This window comes from Pleurodeles waltl, chromosome 10, assembly GCF_031143425.1.
Source record: "Pleurodeles waltl isolate 20211129_DDA chromosome 10, aPleWal1.hap1.20221129, whole genome shotgun sequence".
NCBI lineage: Eukaryota > Metazoa > Chordata > Amphibia > Caudata > Salamandridae > Pleurodeles > Pleurodeles waltl.
The window spans coordinates 791,667,003-791,694,245 of NC_090449.1; the positions used below are offsets into that span (position 1 = coordinate 791,667,003).

Below are 27,243 nucleotides of genomic sequence, written 5' to 3' on the forward strand. Positions count from 1 at the left end.
TCTTGGCCCGATCCCCACCAGCTGCAGCCGCCAGGGAGGAGCACAGTTTGGTGTACATTGGTTGAGCTGAGACATGTTGCCACATATTTCATTGGCGGGGCCCTTTAAAAGAGCAAGGCACCTAAGTTCTCTCTACAGTTACTCTGGCCCCATCGTTCTTGAAAGAAGGGGTTAAATAACCAAAATACACTCACCCCCCTCCCAACCGGTGTCCCGTGGACGGTCCCCTCGGCAGACCTCCCAGTAATTACACGGGAATGTTCCAAGCTGCCAGAGCAGGGAGGTGAGGATAGACAGACTGAAGACAGTTTCTGCTTTGAGGGCCCTTTGTTTATGTCAACATTCTAGTCGGGGTGAAAAGGTTAGCACTTGACCCGGGACAAACCTTCCTGGATGGGGTACCCTGCCCTCTCTGGGTATATCGTACTTTGGCGATGCCCGTCTTATAACCAACAAACACATCGCACACGTGACAGTTCTTGGCATGAATGTGGGTGGAGGGCATCGGGTCCAAGAAGACTCGATATCAACAACGAAGTGGTCTCTGAGGAGAGATGTGGTTGGTAATAAATCACCGGCGTGAACTAGAAAAATAATAAACACGGAGGAATTAAAGTTCAATGCGTTTATTTTTTTATATCTGATGACCCGTAAACTCGTGCCCGGAGCGCCCCACCCCCTCAGAACTCCAGGGCGTGAGTTGATTGTACAGAAACAATGATTGGAAAAGTAAATGGCAACTGATAAAACTCAGTTCACATCAATCACTGCGCAGCATGCAAGGGAACACACACACCAGCGACGTCAAATAGACATTCAACCGCCCATCATAACCGCAGTCCTTGTTTTTAGAAGGAAATATACCGCTTTAGCTGGAGAAAGGGGAACAAACTGAGCGTTAACTACACACAGCAACTCCCTCAACCCCTCCGTAATCCAGCACATGTGTTAGGAGTGGCGAGCAAAATACACACAGCCAGCTACGGGTTACAAAAAAAACAGTGCAAACGTTTTCTATTTTGTTTCTCAGTTGGTGCTCATTGTGCTAAATAACGACTGAGGTATATAAGTCAAGGGTTTGGTCTGGTCAGCTCTGGCATATAAAACGTCCATAGGCTCCTGGGGCAGCGCCACCCTGTTTTGACGCAATTCTAGAAAATTTGTAAAAAGATAAAATCTCTTAGACAAAAAGTATTTACAGTCAATAATCTCATACACACAGGAAATAGAATACGTTAACTTAAACCTAGTACTTTATACAGCTCATGTAAACACTTCTACATAGTGCAGCTCTCCAACAGGTCCTGTGCTGTTCTCAATATGTGTATCAGTTGAGTTGTGGTGGTGAGGGAGGGGTGTTGCACCACTCACGAAAGTTAATGTACTTAAACCAAAAGGAAACATTAAAACAGAAAACTGACTATCCATTCAGCAGCATAACACCAAGGGTACCATGATAGCGGATTGGTCAGTCTGTTGGCTTGTAAAACAGATTGTGCATTCGATCAAATGGGTTTCGACCAAAATGGTACAGAACTGTATTGGTTGACAGTCCGAACTCAAACGTGTTCGCAAAAGTCTTGAAAGCAGAGTTCGTATGCTTTGGGGATGAAGTGGTGAAAAGGGCTCTAGTTTGAGGTAGCCAGGCTGTCCGAGAGGGATGAGGCCGGAGAGGGGGTGCATGGTGACGACTGGGACTTCTCCGAAGAGTCGTCGCAGGCCTTTTCCTCGCTGCCCGTGGAGGTGCCAGGGGAGCTGGGCAGCAGGCCTTCCTTCTCCCGCTTCTTCTGCTTCATGCGCCGGTTCTGGAACCAGATCTTCACCTGCGTCTCGTTGAGCTGCAGGGAGGCGGCGATCTCCACCCGCCGGGCCCGCGTCAGGTACTTGTTGAAGTGAAACTCTTTCTCCAGTTCTGTGAGCTGCTTGGTGGTGAAGTTGGTCCGCACGGTGTTGGGCTGCCCTGCGTACCCGTACTCTCCGGCTTTACCTGGGGGAAAACACAACAAGCACCGTCACAAGAGCGTCAGCTAGCGCACTCCCAGGCGCTTCGGCGCGCCACAAAGGGGTACTAAGCGCTATATACATGCCATGTAGACTAATGAAAAGAGCATGGACACAGAAGACAGACGTTCGAGTGCTTCAAGTGTGGGCGCCCAACAGGTGAATGGCTTACTGTCGGTGTGCAATGGAAATATGTCTCTCCCCCGAGACGTTAACTGGCTACCATGTTAGAGGATGAGGGTAATCCTTCCTCCCAGGTTTTTGTGTTTCGTGTGTTTATTACATTAAAAACCTAATAGTACAGGACCTCAGAAAGGAAAAGCAAATTACTCTTCTACCACGAGGCAGCTCTAGAGCTCTGCATTCCTGAGTGACAGACCACTACATCTCAAACCATGTGTGTAGTGATGTCATGTAGGCGCGTGCAAGTAGTCCCTCAGAGGGTGTTACAAATGACTGAGCATAACAGTATAGGAGTAAACAATGAATATACAGATGTGTTAATTTACATGGGGAAGGTTGGGAGCCCCGCCACCACCAAAACACACACAAAACAGGCACCAACGCATACAAAGTAATAGCCATACACACCCAATGACACCCATAGACGCCCTTCTTACACACACACAAACACACGCTCGCGCGCGCACACACACACACCTATAACTTTACAAGAGGTGAAAATGAGACGTGAAACTCACCTGTTTTGGGTGGATTTCGCTTGACTTTCATCCAGTCGAAGGTCTGAGCTGGGGGCGATGTGTCGCCTGGGGAGAGGCATGCGTCCTGGTGGCCAGGGTGAAGCGGGGACAGATGATCTCCGTAGGGTGCCAGGCTTTGCTGGTCTCCTGCGTAGGCATGGTGCAAGTAGTGAGAAGGGGCACCTCCGCCGTAGCCGCCCTGGTGGGGGTGGTGCTGCGCCACGGCCGAGGAGAGGCTACCCGTGTACACCTGGTGGTACCCCCCGCTCACATCCGCCTCCTGTCCGAGAGGGTAGTGGCTGTAGGCTGCGCCGAAACCCTGCGCGCCGTAGGCAGAGGCGCAGCTATGGTGCGGGTAGGACATGCCAAGGCTACCGTGGTGATGCTGGTAGGTGCCAGTCTGTTGGTGGTGGTGTGGGGCGGCCAGCTGCACGCCCCTGCCCACCATGTAGCGGTCCTCCCGGCTGCAGCTGCTGGCAGATACCGCGCAGGACGGGAAGGGGGCAATGCCATGGTCAGCGGGGTGGTAGGATCTTGAGGGGCAAGAGGCGTTGTCGGAGCCGAGGTGTGCGGGGTACTCCAGGAAAGAACTCATCTTCGCATGGTCCAGAGGGCTGCCTATCTCGAGAGTGACCTGCTGCTCACGAGTCTTGGCCCTGCCAACTTTTCCACTTCCTCCATCGGGCGTACAGATAGGGGGGAAATGATATGAATGTACAGTGAACTCGAGGTCACGTGACCCCGGGGAGCCAATGGTAGCGCTGCTCGGGAGGGCTTGTTCCTGCTTTGATGGATCGCCTCTCTCGGTGGCATTTAAATTCCAAAGGCTCTTCCGTCCAGGTGACGCGCCCGCAGCCCCGAGACAGCATGTGTGCGCACAGGAGCCTGCGAGACGCACCGAACTGCGCTCTGTGCCGGGTCATGGCTCGGGGGTCCGAGCTCCTGTGAGGTCTTTCTAGCACGAGAGGCATCTCCGCGCAAGGTCCCGTCTCCAGGGTAAGCTGCCCCTTCCTGTTGCACCTTATTATGTAATGCGTTCCTTTATGCGATGTTTCTTACGCTTTGTTATATGACGTTGTACTTCCGTGCTTTGATATGTTATGCTGTGGAATGTTCTACGTTGTGATGCGCTCTGTTGTTATAGTAGGCCGTGCTGTTCTGTGGCTAAGGCATGATATGTTAAATAGCTATGTTATGTTATGCTGTACTAATATAGGCTATTTTGCTTTCTCGTGTTATGTAATGCTGTCCCATGTCATTTTGCTGTGTTACATTCGCTGCGCAGTCGTGTCATGCTGAGCTTTGCTATGGCGTTTTGTCGGTATGCTGTTGTGCTTCACACGGGCATGCTGTCTCATGCTTCTTATGGCAAAATACCATATTGGTCTGCACTTCGCGGTGATAAGCTATGCTGTGGTACGTGTTGTTGGTGTGCTATGAAATGTTTGTTGTTATGTTACGTCCTTTTGCCATTTTACGCTACGCTATGTGATTATGGCATGTTATTTGTGTGTTTTGTTGTGTTACATGTTGTTATGCTTTGTTATTCTGTGGCACTATGAACTCTGTTACTGATATGCTATGTGGTTTATTCTACTCATGCCATATTTGTTATTTTTACTGTGCTAAGGTATGTTACTCAATGCATGCCTATGCAATATTATGCTTTGTGCGCTATGTTATGCCCCGCTAGGCTATGCAATATTATGCTCTATGTGTAACTCACCTCGCCACATTGAGGCATTTGGGGACCCTAAACAGATAAGAGTCTTTGGAGGTTGTCATTTTGGCAACAGGGTGCAGATTCTGGCGGGACAAACGGCCAGAAAGTGCAGATGCGTCCTTGCGTTTCCAGTCACAGGGAAACCAATGGATCTGCGTTGGCGCTTGTTCTTGGTCAGCACGAGCGCGGTGGCGATGGAGGGGGCTGCAGTAAAGGTGGCCAGGGGATGATAGCAGGAAAGATGGAGCGTTTCCTACAATGATGCGCTGCTGAGCCAGGTCCAGTACAGTGTGCGTACATAGGGCGCGAGAGCGTGCCTGCTGCTTCTCTAGTCCCAATGAACGCGCTCACGTGCAGCCTCTGATGCTCACAACAATGGCGAGTCACCCAGAGGGCGGGGAGAGGTGTCAGCCACCAGTACCACAGGCCACCACTAGGGGAGCCCGTGTATTACAACTCCCTGAAACATGTCGGGGAGGGGCTGGGCGCTGTGTACAGCAGTATGGTTCACTTACGCACACGCCGTGTTGCAGTGTATGCACAAGAGAGCTTTCACCTTGAGGCACTCGAATCGTTAGCGGTGTGTGCGAGTGAGGCTGTGCAAGGTGGAGGACGTACCTGAAAGAGGCGTTCAGATCTGCGTGCAAAGAAGAAACATGCAGAGCTGAGATTAAATCCACGTGGAACAGATACTTAAGTGAGGTGCTTGCACCAATGATTGCGCTGCGCTTCTAGGAGCTGCAGTCACTGGGACGGAGTGCCTCGCCAGAAAAAATAAATATGTATTTCAAACAACGCTGAAAACATTGGTTCGAGGCAATTTACCTGGAAGGACCCCTCTAACCGTACAGAATTCCAAACGTTGAGGAAGGGTGCATGACCTAAATGAGGGGTGCATCACCCAAACAACGTGGAGCTCGGTCCAGAATTGCAAATAAAATGCACTGGTAAAGCGAAGACTGCTTTGCAGAATTTCAAACATTGAGTATCTCACTGCCAGGAATCGTCTGTTCTGTGCATAAGTTCAAATAAAGTGCCAAAGTATGTCACTGCAAGAAGCCCTGGTGCAGTGCTACATTACCCTGTACCAACGTGTGTAATGTAGTGTAGAACAGTCTTCTCCCAGGTGATATATTATTTCCCAATGGTTGCGTCACCTTGCAGAGGAGAGGCATCCTCTGGTTGAGGTACCTTGCCCCAGTGTTTGCACTTCTAAGCAGAGCTGAGGCTCCGTCCAAGTGAGGTACTGTGTCTCAATGTGTGCAATTCAATGTAGAGTTTTCCCTCCCAGGTGAGGTACTCTGTACCATTAATTGTGGCACCCTGCAATGGAGAGCCTACCTCCAGTTGAGGTACCTTGTCCCAGTGTTTGCAGTTCTAAGGAGAGCAGAGGCTTTAGTCAGGTGAGGTACTCCGCCTCAATGTGTGCAATTCAATGCAGAACCTCTCCTCCCAGGTGAAGTACTCTGTCCCACTGATTGTGGCACCCTGCAGAGAAGAGCCTACCTCTAGTTGAAGTACCTTGTCCCAGTGTTTGCACTTCTAAGGAGAGCAGAGGCTATAGTCAGGTGAGGTTACCCCGCCTCAATGTGTGCAATTCAATGCAGAACTTCTCCTCCCAGGTGAAGTACTCTGTCCCACTGATTGTGGCACCCTGCAGAGGAGAGCCTACCTCTAGTTGAGGTACCTTGTCCCAGTGTTTGCACTTCTAAGGAGAGCAGATGCTATAGTCAGGTGAGGTACCCCGCCTCAATGTGTGCAATTCAATGCAGAACTTCTCCTCCCAGGTGAGGTACTCTGTCCCACTGATTGTGGCACCCTGCAGAGAAGAGCCTACCTCTAGTTGAAGTACCTTGTCCCAGTGTTTGCACTTCTAAGGAGAGCAGATGCTATAGTCAGGTGAGGTACCCCACCTCAATGTGTGCAATTCAATGCAGAACTTCTCCTCCCAGGTGAGGTACTCTGTCCCATTAATTGTGGCACCCTGCAATGGAGAGCCTACCTCTAGTTGAGGTACCTTGTCCCAGTGTTTGCACTTCTAAGGAGAGCAGATGCTATAGTCAGGTGAGGTACCCCACCTCAATGTGTGCAATTCAATGCAGAACTTCTCCTCCCAGGTGAAGTACTTTGTCCCACTGATTGTGGCACCCTGCAATGGAGAGCCTACCTCTAGTTGATGTTTGCACTTCTAAGGAGAGCAGATGCTATAGTCAGGTGAGGTAATCTCCCTCAATGTGTGCAATTCAATGCAGAACTTCTCCTCCCAGGTGAAGTACTCTGTCCCACTGATTGTGGCACCCTGCAGAGAAGAGCCTACCTCTAGTTGATGTTTGCACTTCTAAGGAGAGCAGATGCTATAGTCAGGTGAGGTAATCTCCCTCAATGTGTGCAGCTTTCCACAGAACATATTTTTTCGGGATTGAGTACTCTTCCCCAATACTTGCAGTCCAGTGCGCAACAGTTCCTTTTTCCAAGTGAGATATCTTGTCTCTTGCAAGCGTGAGGCTGTGTAGGGGGAAGGAGGCATGTGAATGAGGTCGGTGTGCAAAGGAAGGACTATGCAGAATCCAAGGTGGCTGGCCAGTGCACAGTACACTGGATTGCAGAGAAGAAGCTTCTGCCTGTTGAAATGACATAGTGAAAATAGCAGTTCTATGTTTCTCACATCCAGCAATTATGCAGCATATTGAAGCACATTTTGCGACTGTATTATTTATTATTTTTTCATTTAATCCCAGTGGCCCTGCATTTAAGCATAGCCGTTCTCTATAATGCAGCTCAGCGGGTTAATGCTTATAACACAGCCATGCATTTCCTGTTAGACATCTCATAATGTTATTGCTTTTGTTGCAGGGTTCCTTGTATAAACTCCGGGTGACATGTTCCCCTAAAGTGAGTTTATGTGAGAGATGGAAGCAACAATATGTATGTAACCTGCTATATCTTAATTTGATTCCATGCAGGTGCAAACCCAATCTTTTACTGTTCTAAAGTTGATGAATGCTGGGTAGTAATGAAGCCTTGTAATTAAGTTCCAAAATAAGTTTACATCTTTGAGCCAGCCTGGAACTGTGTTCTCTCTCAACAATAGATTCCAGAATCCAGCAGTATCCCACTCAATGACAACTCCTCATGACACACCACAACACCACACCATCAATTATCACATCACACTATGCCATAGCACATCCCAACACTCCCATCTCACCATTCAGCGCCACATCACACTGGACAATACCACTGCAACAATGGGATATCCCAAATCCTAAATTAAAATATGGAAGCCTGCAATTGCAGTATGAAACCCTACATCTAATGTTCCTATTACAGTTGAGTCATGACATCTCTAGTCACTTGTAATAAGAAAATAATGTAGCTGCCCAACTGCAATAGGTTATTAGAGTTGAGTTATGACATAATGCCTGTTACTGGAGCTAGCAGCCAAGGTGATAGGCAGGTTACAATGCACTATTACAGCTTTTGTTTAAACATTTTTCATTCTTATCTGTTTTTCTAAAAAATGAAGAGTGAGCAGAACAAACAGGGAATTGTAGCAATATGTTTATTTTCAGAACACTAAAATTAATTACAGAAAAATAATAATAATTCTTCATGTTAATATTCATTCTGAGCTACAGCCTTTGTTAATCTGACTTCAATTAAATAATTCTAGGGTGTATTTGCAACAAATTACTATCTGCTTCATGGAGTGTTAAAGTTTGCAGTACAAATTCCACTGTTGTTCTTCACATCAGCAACCATGTCATCTCTTTCATATGGAGGAAGAATACTCCAACGATTTAGGCGGTTCATGGAATTGGTGATGATGTGACCATGTATCACGTCTCTACCTTGTGTTGAAAGGATATCTCAAGTCACATTGAAGTTTAATGGCCTAATAAGCAAACTCAGGAGGTCAGTATGAGTGTAGCGGTCTTAAGATCACCACAAGCGCGGTGGAGGTCAGGACTGTCGCGGATGCAGCGGTCCAACCCCCACATGAAAATTCTGGCGGTTAAATCGCCAGGCGGTGGCAGAGATCGTAATTCATCAGGGCAGCACTGCAAGCAGCAGTGCCCTGCTGATTCCAACCTTGTTGTCCTCCAGCCTTTTCATGGCGGTAAATCCGCCATGAAAAGGCTGGTAGGAGAATAGGTGCATGGGGCCACAGGGGGACCCCTGCACTGCTCATGCACTTGGGCAGTGCAGGGCCCCTTACCCAGCACCCTGTTGGCTACAGCATTGCTGCCGGCTCGATTACGAGTCAGAGACAATGCTGTAGCCTGTTTCCCACTAGGCCGGAGTGCAGAAACTCAGGAAAGTGATAATGACTTCAGGCGGGGAGGTTGGTGCGTAGGCATCGGTCAGGGAGTTTGGCGAACAGGCCTTCCTATCCACCAAACTCAAAATGTTTGTCTCATTCCTCTGCACGGTCACAGAACTGCTCGGTAACTTGGAAAATTCTCATAAAATACAGCAGGGGGTACTTTATTTCATTTAACAGTTGGATATTGTCAAGAGGCTTAGTATCCAATGGGCCTCTATGGTTGCGCCCCTGCATATGTTGGTCCATGTGGTATGACCTTGCCTTTCATACTCAATGAGCGGTTATTTCCTACAGAGATTAAGTACTCTGGGGTAGTTCCAGTAAAATATAAGTTATATGCCTGATAATGTTATGCAGCAATCTTGGGGAGCCTCATTAACAAATAAGTGGGGGCAATAGCTATTGAGGATGGGAAACCTTGAGGCCGTGGAGTTTAGAGACACGAGACTTTGGAAATTGGAAATCTGAAAGAAGACGAGTCTTTGAAAAATCGAAAACACAAGGATAAAGCGACACAGAGGTAGGCAGGGTGTCATACCAAATAACACCAGGTATGCTATAACCTTAGATACAAGGACAAGGTCCTGTAGAACAATAAAATACCAGAAACTGAGTGAGAGGAGGACAGATCACACTTCAGTACAAGGAAACAAGGAGCACCATCAGATATTTCAGGACTTATGTTAAGAACTAAACAGTAAGATAAAAACAAATAAGTCAGAAACATTGCATTTCATCCGATACACCTATGTTCATTAGAAGGATGCAAGACCCATCGCTAGGGTAATCCACTCGAACTTGAAAAACAACAGAAAACAATGCCATGACTGACACGGATTAGGTGTAGGAACGTACGTCCCTAGTCCTTCTGGAATGACCAACAACAAAAACTTTTAACTTAGTTCACACTCACATCAGTTAAGTAGATGTGAAAGTTTGGGAGAACAGCCTCATGCCCCTAGAAAGACCACCATAGTCAGTCTGCAAAACACATAACCCATACTTACCCATGCCAGGGAAAGGTCAGAGGACCTCCACCCTTCTCACCAACACAGAGATCCACTTAAGGGAAAACCAACATGTTGCAGACATCTTGTCTTAGAGATTCTGAAGTACAAAAGGCACAGGAATTGATTAAAGCTGCACACACAGGGAGCATGTGTACTATGTAATAACAGTTGCTTACAGTAATAGTAACAACACTAACCATGTGTGGTAATATTGTTTGCAGACAAGGGGCAGAAATCTGCTTAAATATGTATGTTTGAATGTACACATTTCATGTCATGCATAATAAATGCAATTTCCCTTAACATTTCTGAATTACACATATTAGGCTTGGCAGTCACCCACATGAAGATTGCTTCGAAGTATACCCTCCTGAAAATTATGTCCAATTCGTACGCTAGAAAAAAACAAAACATATGCGACACGCATATAACCCAATGACCAGGAATTACAGAAGAATACGCTCACATAATCACTCAGACCAACTTCAAAACCTTTTGTTTTGTAAAAGTTTGTTGCACTTACAGTAGTGATAAAGTAATTGATATTAAAATGGGGTGGCCAAGGCAAAGGTACCAGTAAATGTAGTACTGTCACATTAAGAGGAAGCAAGAACAAGAGTGCTGCAAATGGTACACACCTTGACACAAGAGTTGTTTTATAACTGAACACCACAAAGCATACTTCTCTGAAAGTAGAAGCCACCTATCACCAGTGTGTGGTATTATACAAAGAAAATGTTATGTACATTTAAAATTTGAATACAAAGTACAAAAAAAACAAACTAAAAATGAGGAATAAAGAAACACCGACACAATAAATTGGAGGTTAAATAATAATAATTTAGTTTATAAAAAAAAATGTTGTGTGGATTCGAGAGAAAAGGAAAAAACAATGAAGCACAGGTTAAAAGCAGGGGCGGCTACTCCATTATAGCAGAGGAGCATGGCCCCACGAAAATACCCCCAGAAAGACCCAGAAACAAAAAATAAAATATAATAAAGTTAATTTATTACCATTTTATTTTTGGTCAACCGGTCCTGAACCAAGTGTCAAGGCGGGGCGGGCCTGCTCAGTGGCAACAGTGGTGAGCAGAGCTGCCTGTGCACTAGTTTATAGTGCGCATGTCACTTTGACCGGCCATCTGTCCACAGCCAGCCTGACATGCACACTATAAACCTCTCAACCCAGCTGTCTTGAGCACAAGCCTCCAGTGTCCTGGGGCGTTCAGAGAAAGGCCGCTCCCTCCAGTCCTGGCCCTTCTCTCATGCTGGGTAACCACACGAGAGCAGCGCCAGGATTGATTAAGGGAGTTAACTGGGGCTGTAGACATGACGTGACGAAGAAGAGGACCGAAGCGGCGGACGTGTCTACAGACACATGTACATTTTTATTTATGTTTTTATTTTATCAACCCCCATTTACCTGCCTCACCAATTACCGCTGCTGGTTAAAAGAAGTGGATAGACAAAAAAGTTTGAATGGAAACAACAGTAAAACCACTGTAAAGCACAAAAAGTGAAGACTGACAAACAATTGTTTTGGCTTTGGTTTTGGTGCAAAGATTTGCTGCCATGATTGTGACACACTGCATTACGGAGAGCAGCAGGGCAAAATTTGCTCACAACGAGCACAGATGCATTAAATGAAGTGATAGTGCGCATTTCCTTCACACAAAGAACAGGTACAGCATGGGCACCTGACATGCAATCTTTCATTAAACACAAACCATTATTGGACAAGAAGAATATTAGCTTCCCTTTGGTGCAAAGAAAGAGTGATATACAGGTAGGCTTCTCTATATGCACAGAGTAAGATCAGCTTGACAGCAGCTGTGCATCTTCTCTCACCCACAGAAAAGGCAGAGAGTGGAAAGCAACAGTCAGAACTACCCCCAAACATTGTCCTATACTCAATGGATAACAGCACATCAGGGTTTCTGCTCAGGCATCACCTGTAAGGGTCCCTGTCTTGTCAAGCGCCGCGCAAGCCTCCCTAACACACAAAGTGTAGGTGGTGCACAAACAGAAGCAGTGAAAACTGGAACTTACCTCACATACACCCAGCTATTACAACACTGACAGCAGCAGTGCAAGCTTTCCACAGGCATAACGCAGGTAGAGCAAAGACAGTAACCACGAAAGCACAGGTCACAAGTACACGACGATCCTGCACACTGCTGGTGTGGTGCTACACTACCAGCACTTCTACTAAAGCGTGGGACTGACGCAGGAACTGCTGCATGGCGAGAAATCCGAAGTGAGCATGCTGGAGCTGTTGTTGGCCTTCTTCATGGTGGTACCACTGCCCCTTTAGTGGAGCAGCCCACACGGCAGGGTGGGAGGAAGTCCGGGGCAGCTGGTGGTGGGCATGACGTGCTGCGTCCGGCAGCCGGCCCTGGGGGATCTGGACCTAGCGCAGGAGTATGTATGGAGGCAGGGAGTCAAGCGGGTTAACAAAACACATCCAAGAAGGCAGGCAGTAGAAGCCTTGCAGCGTGCCCTTCCATCACCCTTGTGCTACATTCTTAGTCCAGCAGGCATGGACGGAGGCGGCTGCACAGTTCTGCCCCAGTGTACTGGTGGGGCACACACAAGTGGCAGGAGTAACCAGGCTCTTGAAGTGTCTCTGGGGGGCAGGGTACGGTCGATTTCTAGCGGGCACCTTTGCCTGTGTTTGCATCACAGAGAAGAAGAAAAAAATGAAGAATTATTATTTTGTTAGTCATTGTCCTTTTTTGATTGAAATGCACAACGTCAGCAAAAATAGTTGTGCTTTTTACAGATGCTGCACATGAGATGCAAACGCTTTGGCAAAGCCAACAGGTGAAAAAAGGCAGGGTGTATTGACTTTGCCAATGATTGTTCTAGCTGTATTCTTCGATTTTCTAATGTACTTCTACAAATTGTAATTACATGCAGAATAGACAGTAATAAAATAAAGTAAATAAAATAAACCAAATATCGAATACAAACAATTGTTATACAAAAACATCTAAAGTGTAAAAATATTTAAACCCAAAATGTAGATAACAATAATATAGAATTTGTAAATTAACATTAAAAATATCAAAACCAAAATATAGGCTTAAAATATATATATTTTCAGTATGTATGTATTTCATTACAGGTATTTAAACTTCTAAAATATACAGTATTTATAAAATATATTGATATAAAATAAAAAATATTGTGATAATTCAATGAAATATTATATTTAGATAGCAATTATCTATATATAAATACAAACAAATATGTTACAAAAAATTGTGAAACGTTTTAATTTAAACATTTTTAAACAACTAAATACATATTTACATATAGTATTTATTTAAATATTAAAAACAAACATTTTCTACCCAGCCTGAGTACTAAACATTTCTTGCTACCAATATTCAATACCAATCCATTTGCTCTATAAGTGAATCAGTAACCCTATTACTTAATAGGTGCAGTACCCGCACCAGCACCCTAAAAATGAATCAGTAATCCGGTACAATACCCATCACTGCGCCCTAAAAATTAATCAGTCCAAAACCCATTCCTGTATACTAAAACTAATCAATAATCCATTGCTACACCCATGCCTGCACCATTAAAACTAATTATTAATACAGGGCATTTACCATAAAAGCACCCTTAAAACTAACTAGTAACCCTGGGCAGTGTCCATTACTGTGGCTTAAAAACAAATTGGTAGCCTAGTACAACACCCACACCACACAGGGGCCCTAAAAACTAACAAGTATCCTAGTGAAATATCAATAACCACCCTAACAACTAATCACTACCCCAGTACAATACCCATCCCTGCACCTTAGAATTAATCAGTAAACTGGTTCTATATCCATTCCTGTACCCTAAAATATAAATAGCAACCTGGTGCAACACCTATTCCCGCACACTAAAAAGCTAGATAGTTGCCAGGTGCAATAACCGTCCCGCCACCCTTAAAATGAAATAGTAATCTGGTGCAATACCCATCCACACACCCTAAAAATTAATTATTAAAGTTGTGCAACATCCATTAGCCAATTTTTGTGAAACTTAAAAAAAAAAAAAAAAAAAGCATATTTTCACTTCAAAATAAAAATGTTTAATTTCTTTAGGAAAGCTCCTTCACACACTACAAAAAAGCTTTCTAAAACTAAACAACCCAGGCAAAATATTACATAAATAACATTTAAAAGTGCATAGAAACATTAATTTATTTACAAATACAAGAACTTAATTTAAAACTTTGAATAAAATTAACAATATAAAACACTACCCACCCAAACTCTTGCAATAACCAAAACCCGAACTATGAATGATTACATTTAAAAAATGTTAAATGATAAAAACTTATAAACATTTAACATATAATTTAATAATACACTGCCCAGAGACCCAAAATAATAATAAATAATAATAAAAATACAATTTATCATAGTACCTACTCGAACACCCATGCAAAACCCAGAAACCTGATCAATGAATCAGATAGTTGAATTTGTATAGGTGAAAAAAGAAATGTGTAATAAAAAAAAATCAAACTACCCACCCAAACCCCACAATAATGACAACCTGAATAATAAATAACGAAAATAAATATTAAACAATTAATCAAACTGAGAAATTCATTTTAATTAAAATAAAAACACTAATAAAATACTTAATTCCATTTAATACAGCACCTACCTTCATCTCCTATAATACACATAACCCCAAAAATATATCAATTTTTAATAAAAATAGCATTAAGAATTAAACACCCAAATATTGCAATAAGCATCAGAAAAGTGATTTTGTACCTTTGCAAAGGGCCTTCGACTGCGCAACAACACATATTGCTCGGTTTTTCATAGCTTTTGAACTGTTTGAGCTAGATTTTTTTTTAAATCTGCAGATTATGCATCCGATGATAGATTATGTGGCAGATGCGGCAAACCAATAATTATCAGAAAAATGCTGCAGCCGCACAATTGCATAATTCCAACGGCCCTGAATATTATTATTTGTGTGTATATGCAACATTCTAATAAACCATATAAAAAGTACTTATACATAATACATTAAAACACTTAAAAGGGATATAATATAGCAAGAATTACATTCAAAATTTGTTATTACTGTATAAAATAGAATAATTATAGACCTCCCAACAATATCTCGTACCTCCATATAATGATACTCTTGATATTCGATGTTTAGTACCATCGATATTGTGACCTCAATATTAAGGGTACACGCTAATATGTACCCATATTCTTAATGGGGTGTTAAATATTTATTAAGGAGACTAATACAAGAAGATGGTATTCTGTGAAGCCCAACTAGCAAAAAAATACAAATAGCGCATGTAAACAGCACTCACTCACTATATTAGTCAGATGCTGTATAAACCATAGAAAAAAGCAGGCCTTGTGCATACATCTCAGGCACATGCGCTTAGCTACGCCAAAGTCTTCTCACATTGTTGAAAAGTCACATTTTCCCCTGAGGGCAAACAGGCTCTGCTTCGGAGATGCGGTCTATTGACTACGCTGGTGACTGCATCCTCGCTTAACCACTTGACCACAGCATGTGATCTTCCTTGCTGCGCCTCAGTTGCTTTATCTGTCAAAGTGTAAGAAACTTTGGAGCATCTTTACATGCCCCTATTGCCACCAGAGTGTCACTCTGGTGCGCTGTGCACTGTGCCACATTTACAAGGTAGCGCTAATCCACTTTTTGTAGCTTAATGCCCCCTTGCAAAAATGGGCCCCTCAGAAGCAGTTTTCTGTGGCAGAGGAGCGTGGAATGGATGTTGCTGTGGGCGTTTCAATGCAACACCCACTGCCTTTGACACTGCCCCAGATTTACAAGAAAGAGTAAATCTGTGGCAGCGCCAAAAACTATTGCCACTCCAGGGGTGGCATTAGCATGGCGCAATGAGGAGAAATATTTTTATTTTTCCTCATTTTTGCTTTTTCTAAGTGTGCTTTATTCTGCAGCACATATAGAAAGAGCAAAACGCCATGAATGATTGGTTATGTACAGGAAGGTACAGGAAGGTGTTCCTTTCTGCACATAAACAATTGTTCTGTAATTATGATTTTCTCCTTCCATGTCTGCTGCAGAATGCAGCACACATAGAAGTAACAAATCGTCATTGTAGATTGTTCATGTGCAGGAAGGGACACCTCCCTGTACATAAACAATCATTCCCGTCAACGCAACCACCATTACACTATGGTGCAAGTATGCCTGTATTTGCAGTGGCAGCTAAATTTAGCACCAGCGCTAGGAGAAACACAAGGGTGCACCATAGTTGTGTAATTATGGTGCATCGCTGCGTTTCAGAAGTGATGCAGTGCTGGGCTGCCAATTGTGGCACAGTGCAGCGCTGCGCCACTTTTGTGTAAATATGCCCCCTAGTTTTAAAAAAGTATGCTAATAAAATGGGCATTTTAATTTTGTTAATTGGTTACCTCTCTGATATTCAAAGGTCTTTCTGACTGGCTGTAGAAACACCTTGATTTGAGAAAAGAGCACTTAAGGGGATTATACCACATAAAAAAACATTGGCAAAACCAACAAGGTTGATATTAGTGTAGCATGTTGATGACTTTGCAAATGCTTTTTTGAGTACTGTGGAGTGAGTGCAAACAAAGAATTCATGTTTTTTTCAGCTGTTTTTTCAGTGCTCACTCCTCGTAGATACAGGGCCGCTTTCTGTGTGCAATGTAGTCCTTCATGCAGTACAATGCAAGGGAAAGGGTACATCCATACAGCCACAACGACAACCATTGGCAAAGCCAATAGGTCTCGCTGATGCTATGCAGAATGCCTAAAGTATGAAAAAATGCTTTGATTCGGTCACCTGCCTCATCTTGTTGGCATGGCATTGGTACTTTTTCCTTTTTATTGATTGATTAGAGAAATGGTGTGGAAGCAACATGGGGGCTCTGGTGGAGGGAGGAGAAGCAACGGCTTAGATCGCAACATGGAGCGGGCAGAGAGGAACACTTGTGAGCAGGCAACGGGGGAGCATGGTGGAGGGAGTGAGTGGGGGAAGCAGCACAAAGGGAGGGTGAGGAGGAGAATCAACAGGTTAGTCAGTAGTATGGAGAGGACTGGGAGAAGCACATGGACAAGATAGCAACTGGAGAAGTAGGAAGGGCAAGCGCAACATGGAGGGAGACAGGGAGAAGAACAGGGAGACAGAGAACTCAGAGCACAGAGGTAGAAAAGTACCCCAGATAGCCAGCTGGAAAAAAAAAGAAGAAAAAAAAGTAGCGGTTGACAAGCACTGGAAGTACAGAAGCCAACCAATTGAAAGTGATGCTAGAGATGGAATTCTCCAAGGGAGGGATAAACACAAGATTCAGGGTGGAGATCTCACTATGTTAAAGAATGTGGAACTTTTCCCTATACTTCACGATGCGGAGATCTCCGTCACAGACTATGGTGATAGCTTAGTCACAAAGAATAGAGAAAAGTAAAACAAAGTTCATTCAACTTGGAAAATGTTTGTTAAAATATTTTTTTCTATAAAATGTTACTGTCATTTGTTAAATTTATTTTACTAGTAGAACTAAAAAAAAATACTACAGTACTTTTAACTACATACTGACTTAAAACAATACATTATTTTATAATATATTTAATTAATGTTTTTAATTAATAAGTATTGAAAGTGATGTATATCATGAAAGAAAAGTAATTTATATTTGGTAAAATGTATAGTTACATTTAATTTCCAATGTAAATTTTTTTATTGAAATATGTTACAAATATATTTAAAATGTGTACTTTTTTATATGTTTTACATTAAATTATATTTATAGTATTGCATTTTTAAATTAATTTAATTTAATTTACCATTATTCATTATGAGGTTTTATTTTAAGTCTCTAACTCCAGTAATTTCTACGACAGGGTATTGCAGTACCAGTGGTTGGCCATAGGTGGTGTTGGATTTACTCCAGCTCTCAGCTGGAGTACTTTACTACATTTGGGTTTCTTTTGGATGTAGTAACTTTCGAAGTGTAGATTGGAGAAGGGGAATGGCCGTGGTTTTCTGTGAGTGGTAGATATTCCTCCCGAAACCCCTCCCTGACTCTCTCTTACCCCCTCCTTTCTCCTCTCTTTCCCCCTCCCCTTTACTAGTAAGTACCTCCTATTTTCCTGTGGTTCCTTTTTGTCCTTCCCACATTTACTACTACAATGTACACTTACATATATGGAGACTCCAACTTGGGGCTGAGATCCCCAAACAGAAAAAGATGGAAGAGGTGGAAGCAGAAACCCCACACATAGCTTTATGTGTAGCAATTTGTAATACGTTTTGTAAATGTTTACAAAATTAAGTTTGTGAGTGGCCCCTTTGCCTTTAGCTCTCTAGTAATTACAGTAGTAGGTTCACTCTTACTCCATATTTCACTTCCTTTTTCAGTGATTTAACTGAGTAAAAGAAGGTCGCTTTGTTATTATTTGTGAATATTTATTCTTATTTGGCATTTGTAAATGCTTTTATTTCATGTCCAAGATAGATTACAGCTATCCTAGAAAATTACATTTTGCATGCTCTGCAGTAAAACCATGATTATTTATTATCTGCAGTACTTCTCTAAGTTTAGGATCGTGTTCAACTTCTGTCTTGCCATTACACGAATATCATCCAGAAAGAATATTACTTGTTTAACATCCCTGAATAACATGAACAGGAGTCACTGAAACATTGCAGCTGCTAACGCCAGACCAAATGGCTCCCTGGGAAACCGAAAACAGCCAAGCAGCGTAATGAATGCTGAAATTGGTCAACCAAAATGTTCTATTAAGATCTCTTCTCTTAGGTCTACACATAACGGAGTTTCCCATTGGCACGTCTTTCTACCACCAGCAGAGAAACTCAATGAGATGACTTGGTAGCCTTGATTATACCTGCATTCTATAACTTATGCAATTTTTTCAATACCTCCTGTCTGATTGCCATGGGTATATTTCCTGCTTTATAAACACATGGTACTGGATCATCCTTCAAAATGACCTTATGTTGGTATCCCTTAAGATCTCCTATGTTGCCTGAGAATACACATGGAAATTCTCTCAGGATGTGTGTGTCTCCATCCAAATCACCTTGAACCACATCACAGGATCAGGACTGTTAGGATTCAGGATAATACGTAGTTCATCCTGATCCCACCATCTTAACACTGATGGACCTGCTTTAGAAATATAAAGCTTGCATTCCACCTTTTGATTCTTAAATATAAACAGCAAATCTATATATCATAATAAAACAATGGGTTCTCCAGTGAAGCTTTTGGGAGAAATGTCAGGTGACTAATTTCTCTCCTAACACTGGGCAAATTGCTCCTTCCACACACTTTCATTTATTGTGGTGCAGGGTGATCCTAAGTCCGCAGTAATAGTAACCGCACCAATAGTTATATCACATTTGAGATTTTTCAGTTACTTTGAACTTCTAACACCACAAAAGACATATCAACTCTTCAAACACCCATATTAATATATTCCCACTCTGTGTCTTTTGAGTCCAATCCAGAATCATCCTTTAACACTTTTATTGCGGCATTTTACTACTTTTCTTTCTGCAAATTTTCTGAAAGTACCTCACTATTCCACACCCTGGAAATTTCTGATTGCGGGCAGGACATTTTTTTAATTGGCCACATGACCTATAACCCCACGTCTATGACAATTCAACTCTGTATTGTTTTCTGTTTGTCTTTTCCTTGAACCAGAATTAATTTGATTGTTCTTTTTTTCTCAATAGGACAAGTTTTCCTGTTTGACCTAATTATATTGGCAACATCTTCACATTCCTGTTAGTTGTCACTATCCACATTTTTCTTGTTGTCATCCAATAGTGCCTTAGCATGTCTTCCTGTAAGTTCAGCTTGTTTTATCTCCTTTGGCTCAAAGATTACCTTGTATTGATGAATTAGCTGCATGCATTACCATTTGATCTCTAATTAATTTGTCATGTAATGGACCAAATCTAAAGGTTAATGCTAGATTATTTAAAGCATATTCTTCCACAGTTTCCTCTTTAATCTGTTTCCTGTGGTAACAGTTATACCTGTCTATTCCTAAATACACAGTTGGAGAGTAATATGTATCCAAATCCTCCATTGCGTTCACAAACACATCTCCTTGGCCTAGACCTCTAGGTTTCTCTGTAATATGGCTGTACACCCTTAAGCCTATTGCTCCCAAGGAGTGTAAAAGTACTGTTTTCTTTTTTCTGGTGTAAAATTGTCATCCTTATCCAGAGTTAGAAATGTAATTCAAAATATATTCCCTCTATTCTTGTCAGCTAAGGGAATTTTCACCAGAGGAAGGCAGAAAAGGTTGTGGTGGCATTAAATGTAATGTATTTCCTGAGGCCATATCACCCTTTTTAATGCTTAATAAAAAGAATGAGTTTCAATGACAGTGAATTTGGAATGGTTAATGCCACTTGTAACTTAGCCAAGACACAAAATACTGTCTCAGCTATGCAGGTGTAATATGCGCGCCATTCCTGATGCAAATTTTCCACTGAGGTAAGTAACTTTTTGTCAAATGAATTGGAGAATGACCGCTAACTGAATGATAGATAGCATATGCACACTGATTTCGATGTTAGACACAGCTTCTGCTGTGATTTTTGCTTGAATAGAGTTCCGTCAAGCGACGTGGAGGCTAGACTGCTCCTTTTAATTTTATTGTGCACTTGAACATACAATATGCCGGTCACACCTAGCACGTATGCGTAACAACGCTATGTGTTCCCCGAAATGCAGTGCAACAAAGAGCATCTCAGAGTCTGTATGACGCTTCTCTGGCGATGCGCGTGGCATACAAATCCATTTGAATGTTGCAGTGAGTTTAAATATAGACCCTTCCTCTTTGTGAATGTTTGTAAAAATATTTTAAGGGCAGGCGGTGGTCCCTGCCTACTCTAAAATGAAAATATTTTTTAAATTTTTCTTTAGGAAAGGCACCCCGTTTTCATTTAAGGAAACAGACTGTACTAAAACAAAATTCCTATATTAAAAAGCAGTCACAAACATGGTGGTCTGCTGACTCCAGTGGGCTACCAGCCCAGTGATTTTTGCGATTCCCAGTGTGTCGCAAACCGACACCTATCTCAATAATATCCAAGGGGTAGGTTCAAAACGAAACCTTGTTGAAATGCATTATGCATAACTGGCAAATGCCATAAGGGTGGTGTTGTCTCCATTCAATAGTGTCATTTGACCTACAGAGCTGGTGACTAAATCTGTGATTGTATGTCCCTGTATCCGGTTTATATGCGCATCCCTAAGGAAACAGGCTTAAATCCTGGGTGGGTGGGTTCAGCCTTTCATCCCTAGGAGGCCATAAAAGAGGAGTATGTTGAAGTGACTCATCATTAAGGGTGCTGTGAAATCACACAACGTATAAGCTGTTAGTGTTATGATAATTGCTATATGGTAGCTACCTTTTAATGAACATGGAGTGTTCTTTAACAGGTCAAGGAAAGTCATTTTTAGAACATGCATACATCTGGTGTGTCCTGTTTGCCGTCGAGCTATATGTACAGTTTTCGAGAGCACAATTCCCATTCTCGGTAGATATAATGAGTTCTTCGAAGCTGCCTAGCAATTATCATCAGTTATTGAAGTGTTCAGATCCGCGATGAAGAAGACAGCAAACCTGTTTGTCAATTTACACAAATCTTCGCGAGACTTCACAGCATAACGCAGTTCTCAAGAGCACCGCCTGAAACTGCAGAGCTATCTCTTAGGTCAAATTGCACCCACTTGTGCCTGGACAGCAGAGCTATCTATCCCTCTGGTTGTGCTGGTCAGTATTATACCTGAGACAGCGGGTCTATTCTTTGGATTAAACAGTTCTGTGTATTTCTTGAGGCGGCATGGCCATCTCGGGTTAAATGGCGCCAATTTGTACTCGAGACAGCAGAACTATCTTTCTGGTTGGGTTGATCTGGACAATGCCGGAGACAGTAGGACTGTTTATCAGGTTTAACAGCTCTGGCTGTTGCCTGAGTTGGCAGAACTATCTCTTGGGTGAAAAAGCACCAACCTACACCTAAGACAGCAGAGCTATCCCTCTAGTCGTGCAGATCTGTATAATGCCAAGACAGCAGATCTGTTCATCTGGTTAAATAGCTATTGATATTGCCTGAGACAGCAGAGCTATCTTTTGTGGTAAATAGCACAGATCTGTACACAAGACAGCAGAGCTACACCTTTGGTTGTGCCGATCTGGATAACACGGGAGGCTGCTTGTCTGTTGTTCTGGTTAAACACCCCTGGCTATTGCATGAGAATTTGGACCTATTCCTTGTGCACCCATCTCAGACATCAGGTCAGTGGCAGGTTCACGTCTGGCATACCTCAGATGTTACAGATTTTTCGCCAACTCCATTGCGCTCTCAAAAGACTCGTGGAGGGACGGGGTTATCACAAAAGGTCAGCAGAGGTGGGGAACTGCCAGTCACAGGTCGGGCATGGCAGAGAAAAATAAGGTGCCTGGTGTTCAGTTCAAATGCACGAAACATATTGTTCCTGATTCATCATGGTAACTTACACTTCTATAGTAACATACACTTTTGTAGTAACTTACACTTTTGTAGTAGGTCCAGCACTACACATGGAAAACCACTGGTACTGCAAACCCTCACATAGAAAATAATGGGGTTAGGTACGTAAAACGTACTAGGAAATAATGTTACTTTAAATTCAATTACATAAAGAAGTTAAAAAATGAAAGAGATATCCATCAAGGTTAAAAAATATATAAACAGTACATATTTCTTATCAATTATAAAATATAGAATAACCGACTTTCACTTTTAAAATAATGTAACAATAAATATATAACATTTACTGTCACATTATTTTTTTCATTTAAAAAATAATGTAACAATAAATGTTGTGACTTGTTTACATTATTTGTACCCTGTATTCATGGCTCCTGGAGATATGAAATAATTTTGCACCAAATTATGCTCCGGATTTGACTGATTTATACGGGGAAAGACAAATATTATGTTGTTTAAAGCAGCACATTCTGTGGCTGTGTTGTTTCGTGATTGTGTCTTTTTAACTCATATTAAAACAGTCTGGACACAAGTTTCACTTCTTTAGCACCAGTTTAACACTTTAGTTCAGCAACCATCACCTGAAAGGTGATCAGTAAACCTTAGCAAAAGGTCCGTTGAAGCACACTTAGCAGCAAGTGTTGCACGTTCTTAGGAGCTTTTGATCTGTTTGTATTAGCAATAGTTTTCTTTGTTCAAATCTGCAAATTATGCAACAAATGGTTATTTGGCAAGAGCGAGAGATCAATGTTTCTATGGAAATGCATATTTCTTGTGGCCCTAACTATAGATGCAGTAGGGAGCAGTGAAGCGTAAAGAAACAGTGGGGTACCATTATGAAATAACTACTAGGGCCATATACCTAAGACATTATCCTTCTGTTATGCCACTTCAGTCTTCCTCTGTTTTTATTGGAATCTGGGCGACTTTCAACTATGACCTTGCGCTGGATATTAAAAGGTGTGCACCTTTTATTCTTCTGGGCCTCTGTCTGCTGTCATGATCCAGGTGATTATGATGACGGCGCACTCTTCATGAGTCAGGCTGTTTTTACTCATGAGTTCGGTGCAGTACTGCAGCCATGAGGCAAGTGAAGCATGCAGCCTGGTCTGATTCCGAATCGAGTCCTTCGTTGGTAAAGATGTTTTATGTGCGCTTGTTGCCTTTTGGTTTGGACATGAATGCATGGCGAGTTTGCACCGTTTGCTTGTATTAGGAATGAGAAGCAGTGGCAGGTGAGTTTTTAACTGTTTGTCGCTAACTTACCGGGGAGGGCTGGAAGGGGAGTTTTTATTGGTGTTAATTATTTGAATTAGGGAGGGTTGGGATGTACAGTATTTCCACAGAGAAGGCCCTGGGGTGATTTCTTGAATCGAGTAACATTACTATCCCTTCAAACTCTGTATTTATCTTGTAAGTCCTTTGCTTGAGAACAGCAAACATCACACTCATGGCAAATGCCCTAGTACCCACCTCCTGACCAAACAAATATCACACATATCGCAACACAACATCCTTCTTCAGCGAACAAACATCAGTGAAAGAGAATGCCCCGCCCCTTTTCACCAATCAAATGTTACAGTTTAGCATGTGCGCTGCTCCTACACACTTCGCGCGGTAGAAGCTTTCTAGTTAGTACATGTGACATGGAATTGCACACAGTAGATGTGGTCTAGTGCACCAGGGGCTATCCAGACCAGCACACATCGAACTACTAATTGTAGAGGATGTCTAGTGCACATGGAATTGCACACAGTAGATGTCGCCTAGTGCAGTAGAGGACATCCAGCACACATTGAAGAACTGATTGGAGACAGAGGCCGTCTAGTGCACATGGTATTGCACACAGTAGACGTGGTCTAGTGCACTAGAGGCTATCCATATCAGCACACACTGAGCTTCTGATAGTAGAGGCTGTCTAGTGCACATGGAATTGTACACAATAGACCTGGTGTAGTGTAGGAGAGGCAATCCAGCACACATTGAACTACTGATAGTAGAGGATGTCTAGTGCACTCAGAATTGCACACAGTAGACGTCGCCTAGTGCAGTGGAGGACATCCAGCACACTCTGAACTACTGATAGGAGACAAAGGCTGTCTAGTGCACACGGAATTGCACACAGTAGATGTCACCTAGTGCAGTAGAGGATATCCAGCACACATTGAACAACTGATAGGAGACAGAGGCTGTCAAGTGCACATGGAATTGCACACAGTAGATTCGGTCTAGTGCAGGAGAGACACCCCTGCACACATTGAACTACTGATAGTAGAGGCTGTCTAGTGCACACAAAATTGTCTAGTGCAGGAGAGACAGTCCAGCACACATTGAACTACTGATAGGAGAGGATGTCTAGTGCACACGGTATTGCACACAGTAGATGTCGCCTAGTGCAGTCGAGGACATCCAGCACACATTGAACAACTGATAGGAGACAGAGGCTGTCTTGTGCACATGGAATTGCATACAGTAGATGTCGCCTAGTGCAGTAGAGGACATCCAGCACACATTGAACTACTGATAGGAGACAGAGGCTGTCTAGTGCACACGGAATTGTCTAGTGCAGGAGAGACAGTCCAGCACACATTGAACTACTGATAGTAGAGGCTGTCTAGTGCACACAGAACTGTCTAGTGCAGGAGAGACAGTCCAGCACACATTGAACTACTGATAGTAGAGGCTGTCTAGTGCACACAGAACTGTCTAGTGCAGGAGAGACAGTCCAGCACACATTGAACTACTGATAGGCGATAGATGCTGGATAGTGCACACAATAGATGTGGTCTAGTGCAGAAGAGACAATCCAGCACACATTGAACTTCTGATAATAGATACTGTCTGGTGCACATGGAATTACCACAGTAGATGTCGCCTAATGCAGTAGGGTAGATCCAGCACACATTGAACTACTGATAGAAGACCGAGGCTGTCTACACGGAATTGCACACAGTAAATGTGGTCTAATGCACTAGTCAGACTCCATTTCCTATGTAGATGTGGTCGACATAGACCAGGAACAAGACTTACCATGGTCTTGGTCAGCAGGTTTTACCCTTCACCCTGTTCATTTTACTATTGAATGACCTTACTTACTTCCCTACTCACTCTGCCATCTCATAGCCTTGAAAAAGTCACCTGTTGTGACAAAACACGTGTTGGCTTTGTATATAGAACTATGCTCAACTGACTACTTGGCTGTATTTATGGACCAATGCTCAACCGATTTCTTTTGATGCCCTTGGCTACTAATTAAATGAATCCACTACAACCAACTCAACTGGAGGACATCTTTAATACGAACACAGTTGTGAGTGCTGCGGCTTCTGTGCTAAATTTCATGTTTAGTGTTTCTTTGAAGCACTATCATATGCTCTTGGGTGTTGGAGCATCTTACCGCATAGCACCATAACCCACCCCATGTTTGCACAATTTTCGACATGAACTACTATTGACTATACTTGCTCAACGTGTGGGAAGTGCACCCATTTCTACTACCAATACCCACCCCCTTTCTTGTCTAATGCACTAAGGCTATCCAGCACACATTGAACTGCTGATAAGAGATAGATGCTGTCTAGTGCACGTGCAGCAGCGCGCAGTAGACGTTGTTTAATGGAACAGGTTGTTCAGTACACTTAAGTATTGACAGCAGAGACTTCCACTGCATGTGCAGCTGTACATCAGATTATTTCTACTGTACACTGGGAGGCACATATTAGATTCTGCCCTCTGCACATGCAGCTGAACACACACTAATTTTTGCTTAGTGTACATTGTACTGCACAGTAGACGCTCCCTTATTGTGGTAGAGACTGTTTAGTTTATATGGAGATGGTAACAATATAGGCCATGAAGGGCACAGAGGATGTAAAAATAGAGTGTCTAGTGAAAGCCCCTGATACAAGAGGCCAATTAGGGTGGAGGTCTGCACAGTAAATGTGGTCGAGTGCACGTAGAGAGGTTCATAATTAGGACTAGAATGCACAGGGAAATGCAGTGTGAGGTGCCTGATGAACTTAAAGCGTTCACAATAGGGGTGTCTGGTGGACGTGCTGATGTTCACACGTGAAACTGCAGAAACTGTAAGCTAACACATGTGAACATGTTCCGAACTGATGCTGGATTGTGCACGAGCAGATGCACACAGGGCTGATTCGTGAACTTTACGCAGTGCACTCTAGAGGTCATTCAGTTCATGCAACACTGCTCACAACAGAAGCTATCTAGTGCATATGAAGTAGCACAACGTAGGCGCTGTGTTAATATATATTGTGCTGGTGCACTGGAATATTCACGCCGAAGAGGCTAATGCTTATGAAATGATACGCCATAGTGGTGATTTAGTGTAAGTGGGGATGCATAAATTTGTACCTATGCAATGCACTTGGAGCTGTACAGAGTAAACATCTCGGTAGTGAACGTGGAGTTGTTCAGAATAAGGCTACCTTTACACCTGAGATTGCACTTCTAGCCGTTCACAATGGAGGCTGTTTAGTGCGCTGCAGCTGCACAATGTACAGGCTGCTTTATTGTACACAGGCACAGTTGCTGGATATGAGCCGTCCTGATGAAGCCCCGTAACTATAGGTAGGACTGAAACATCGACTATCAAGCAAGTAGTCAAAGTGCACAGCTCAGACGCCTGTATATTGTTGATCTGTCTAAAAGGGGACTTAAACGTTTTGTAATGTAGCCGCTTTCTGAATTTTGTGAGTTTCCTTGCTGATGCTCACCATTTAAAAGAAAAAAGATCTAACACGTCCTGTGTGTGATTGCCGAGTGTGATCACAAGAGCAGAGAACCCATTGTGTATTAATTTATATATGGTTCCTGTTCATTGTATTGCAGCTAGACTTCCTTCAAGCACAATAAGGAACACGTGAAACTTAATTGCAGAACTG

The 27,243-nt window shown here is 42.9% G+C and overlaps 1 protein-coding gene and 1 long non-coding RNA gene across 2 annotated transcripts in view; one reads left to right on the plus strand and one right to left on the minus strand.

Annotated features, from left to right (window-relative positions):
* Positions 1–610: 610 nt before the first annotated feature.
* Positions 611–3,514, minus strand: HOXA1 (homeobox A1). The gene is made up of 2 exons (XM_069211435.1): positions 2,703–3,514; positions 611–1,987 (listed from the first exon to the last, which is right to left on the minus strand). The coding sequence occupies exons 1-2, from the start codon at positions 3,295–3,297 to the stop codon at positions 1,629–1,631; spliced, it is 954 nt and encodes a 317-aa protein (XP_069067536.1). The 5' UTR covers positions 3,298–3,514; the 3' UTR covers positions 611–1,628.
* The window catches only part of LOC138261888 (uncharacterized), a 33,403-nt gene continuing 9,641 nt past the window's right edge, over positions 3,482–27,243 (plus strand). Inside the window, exon 1 of the long non-coding RNA XR_011199170.1 lies at positions 3,482–3,698. This is a non-coding gene — a long non-coding RNA (uncharacterized lncRNA). The remainder of the gene's footprint in view (positions 3,699–27,243) is intronic.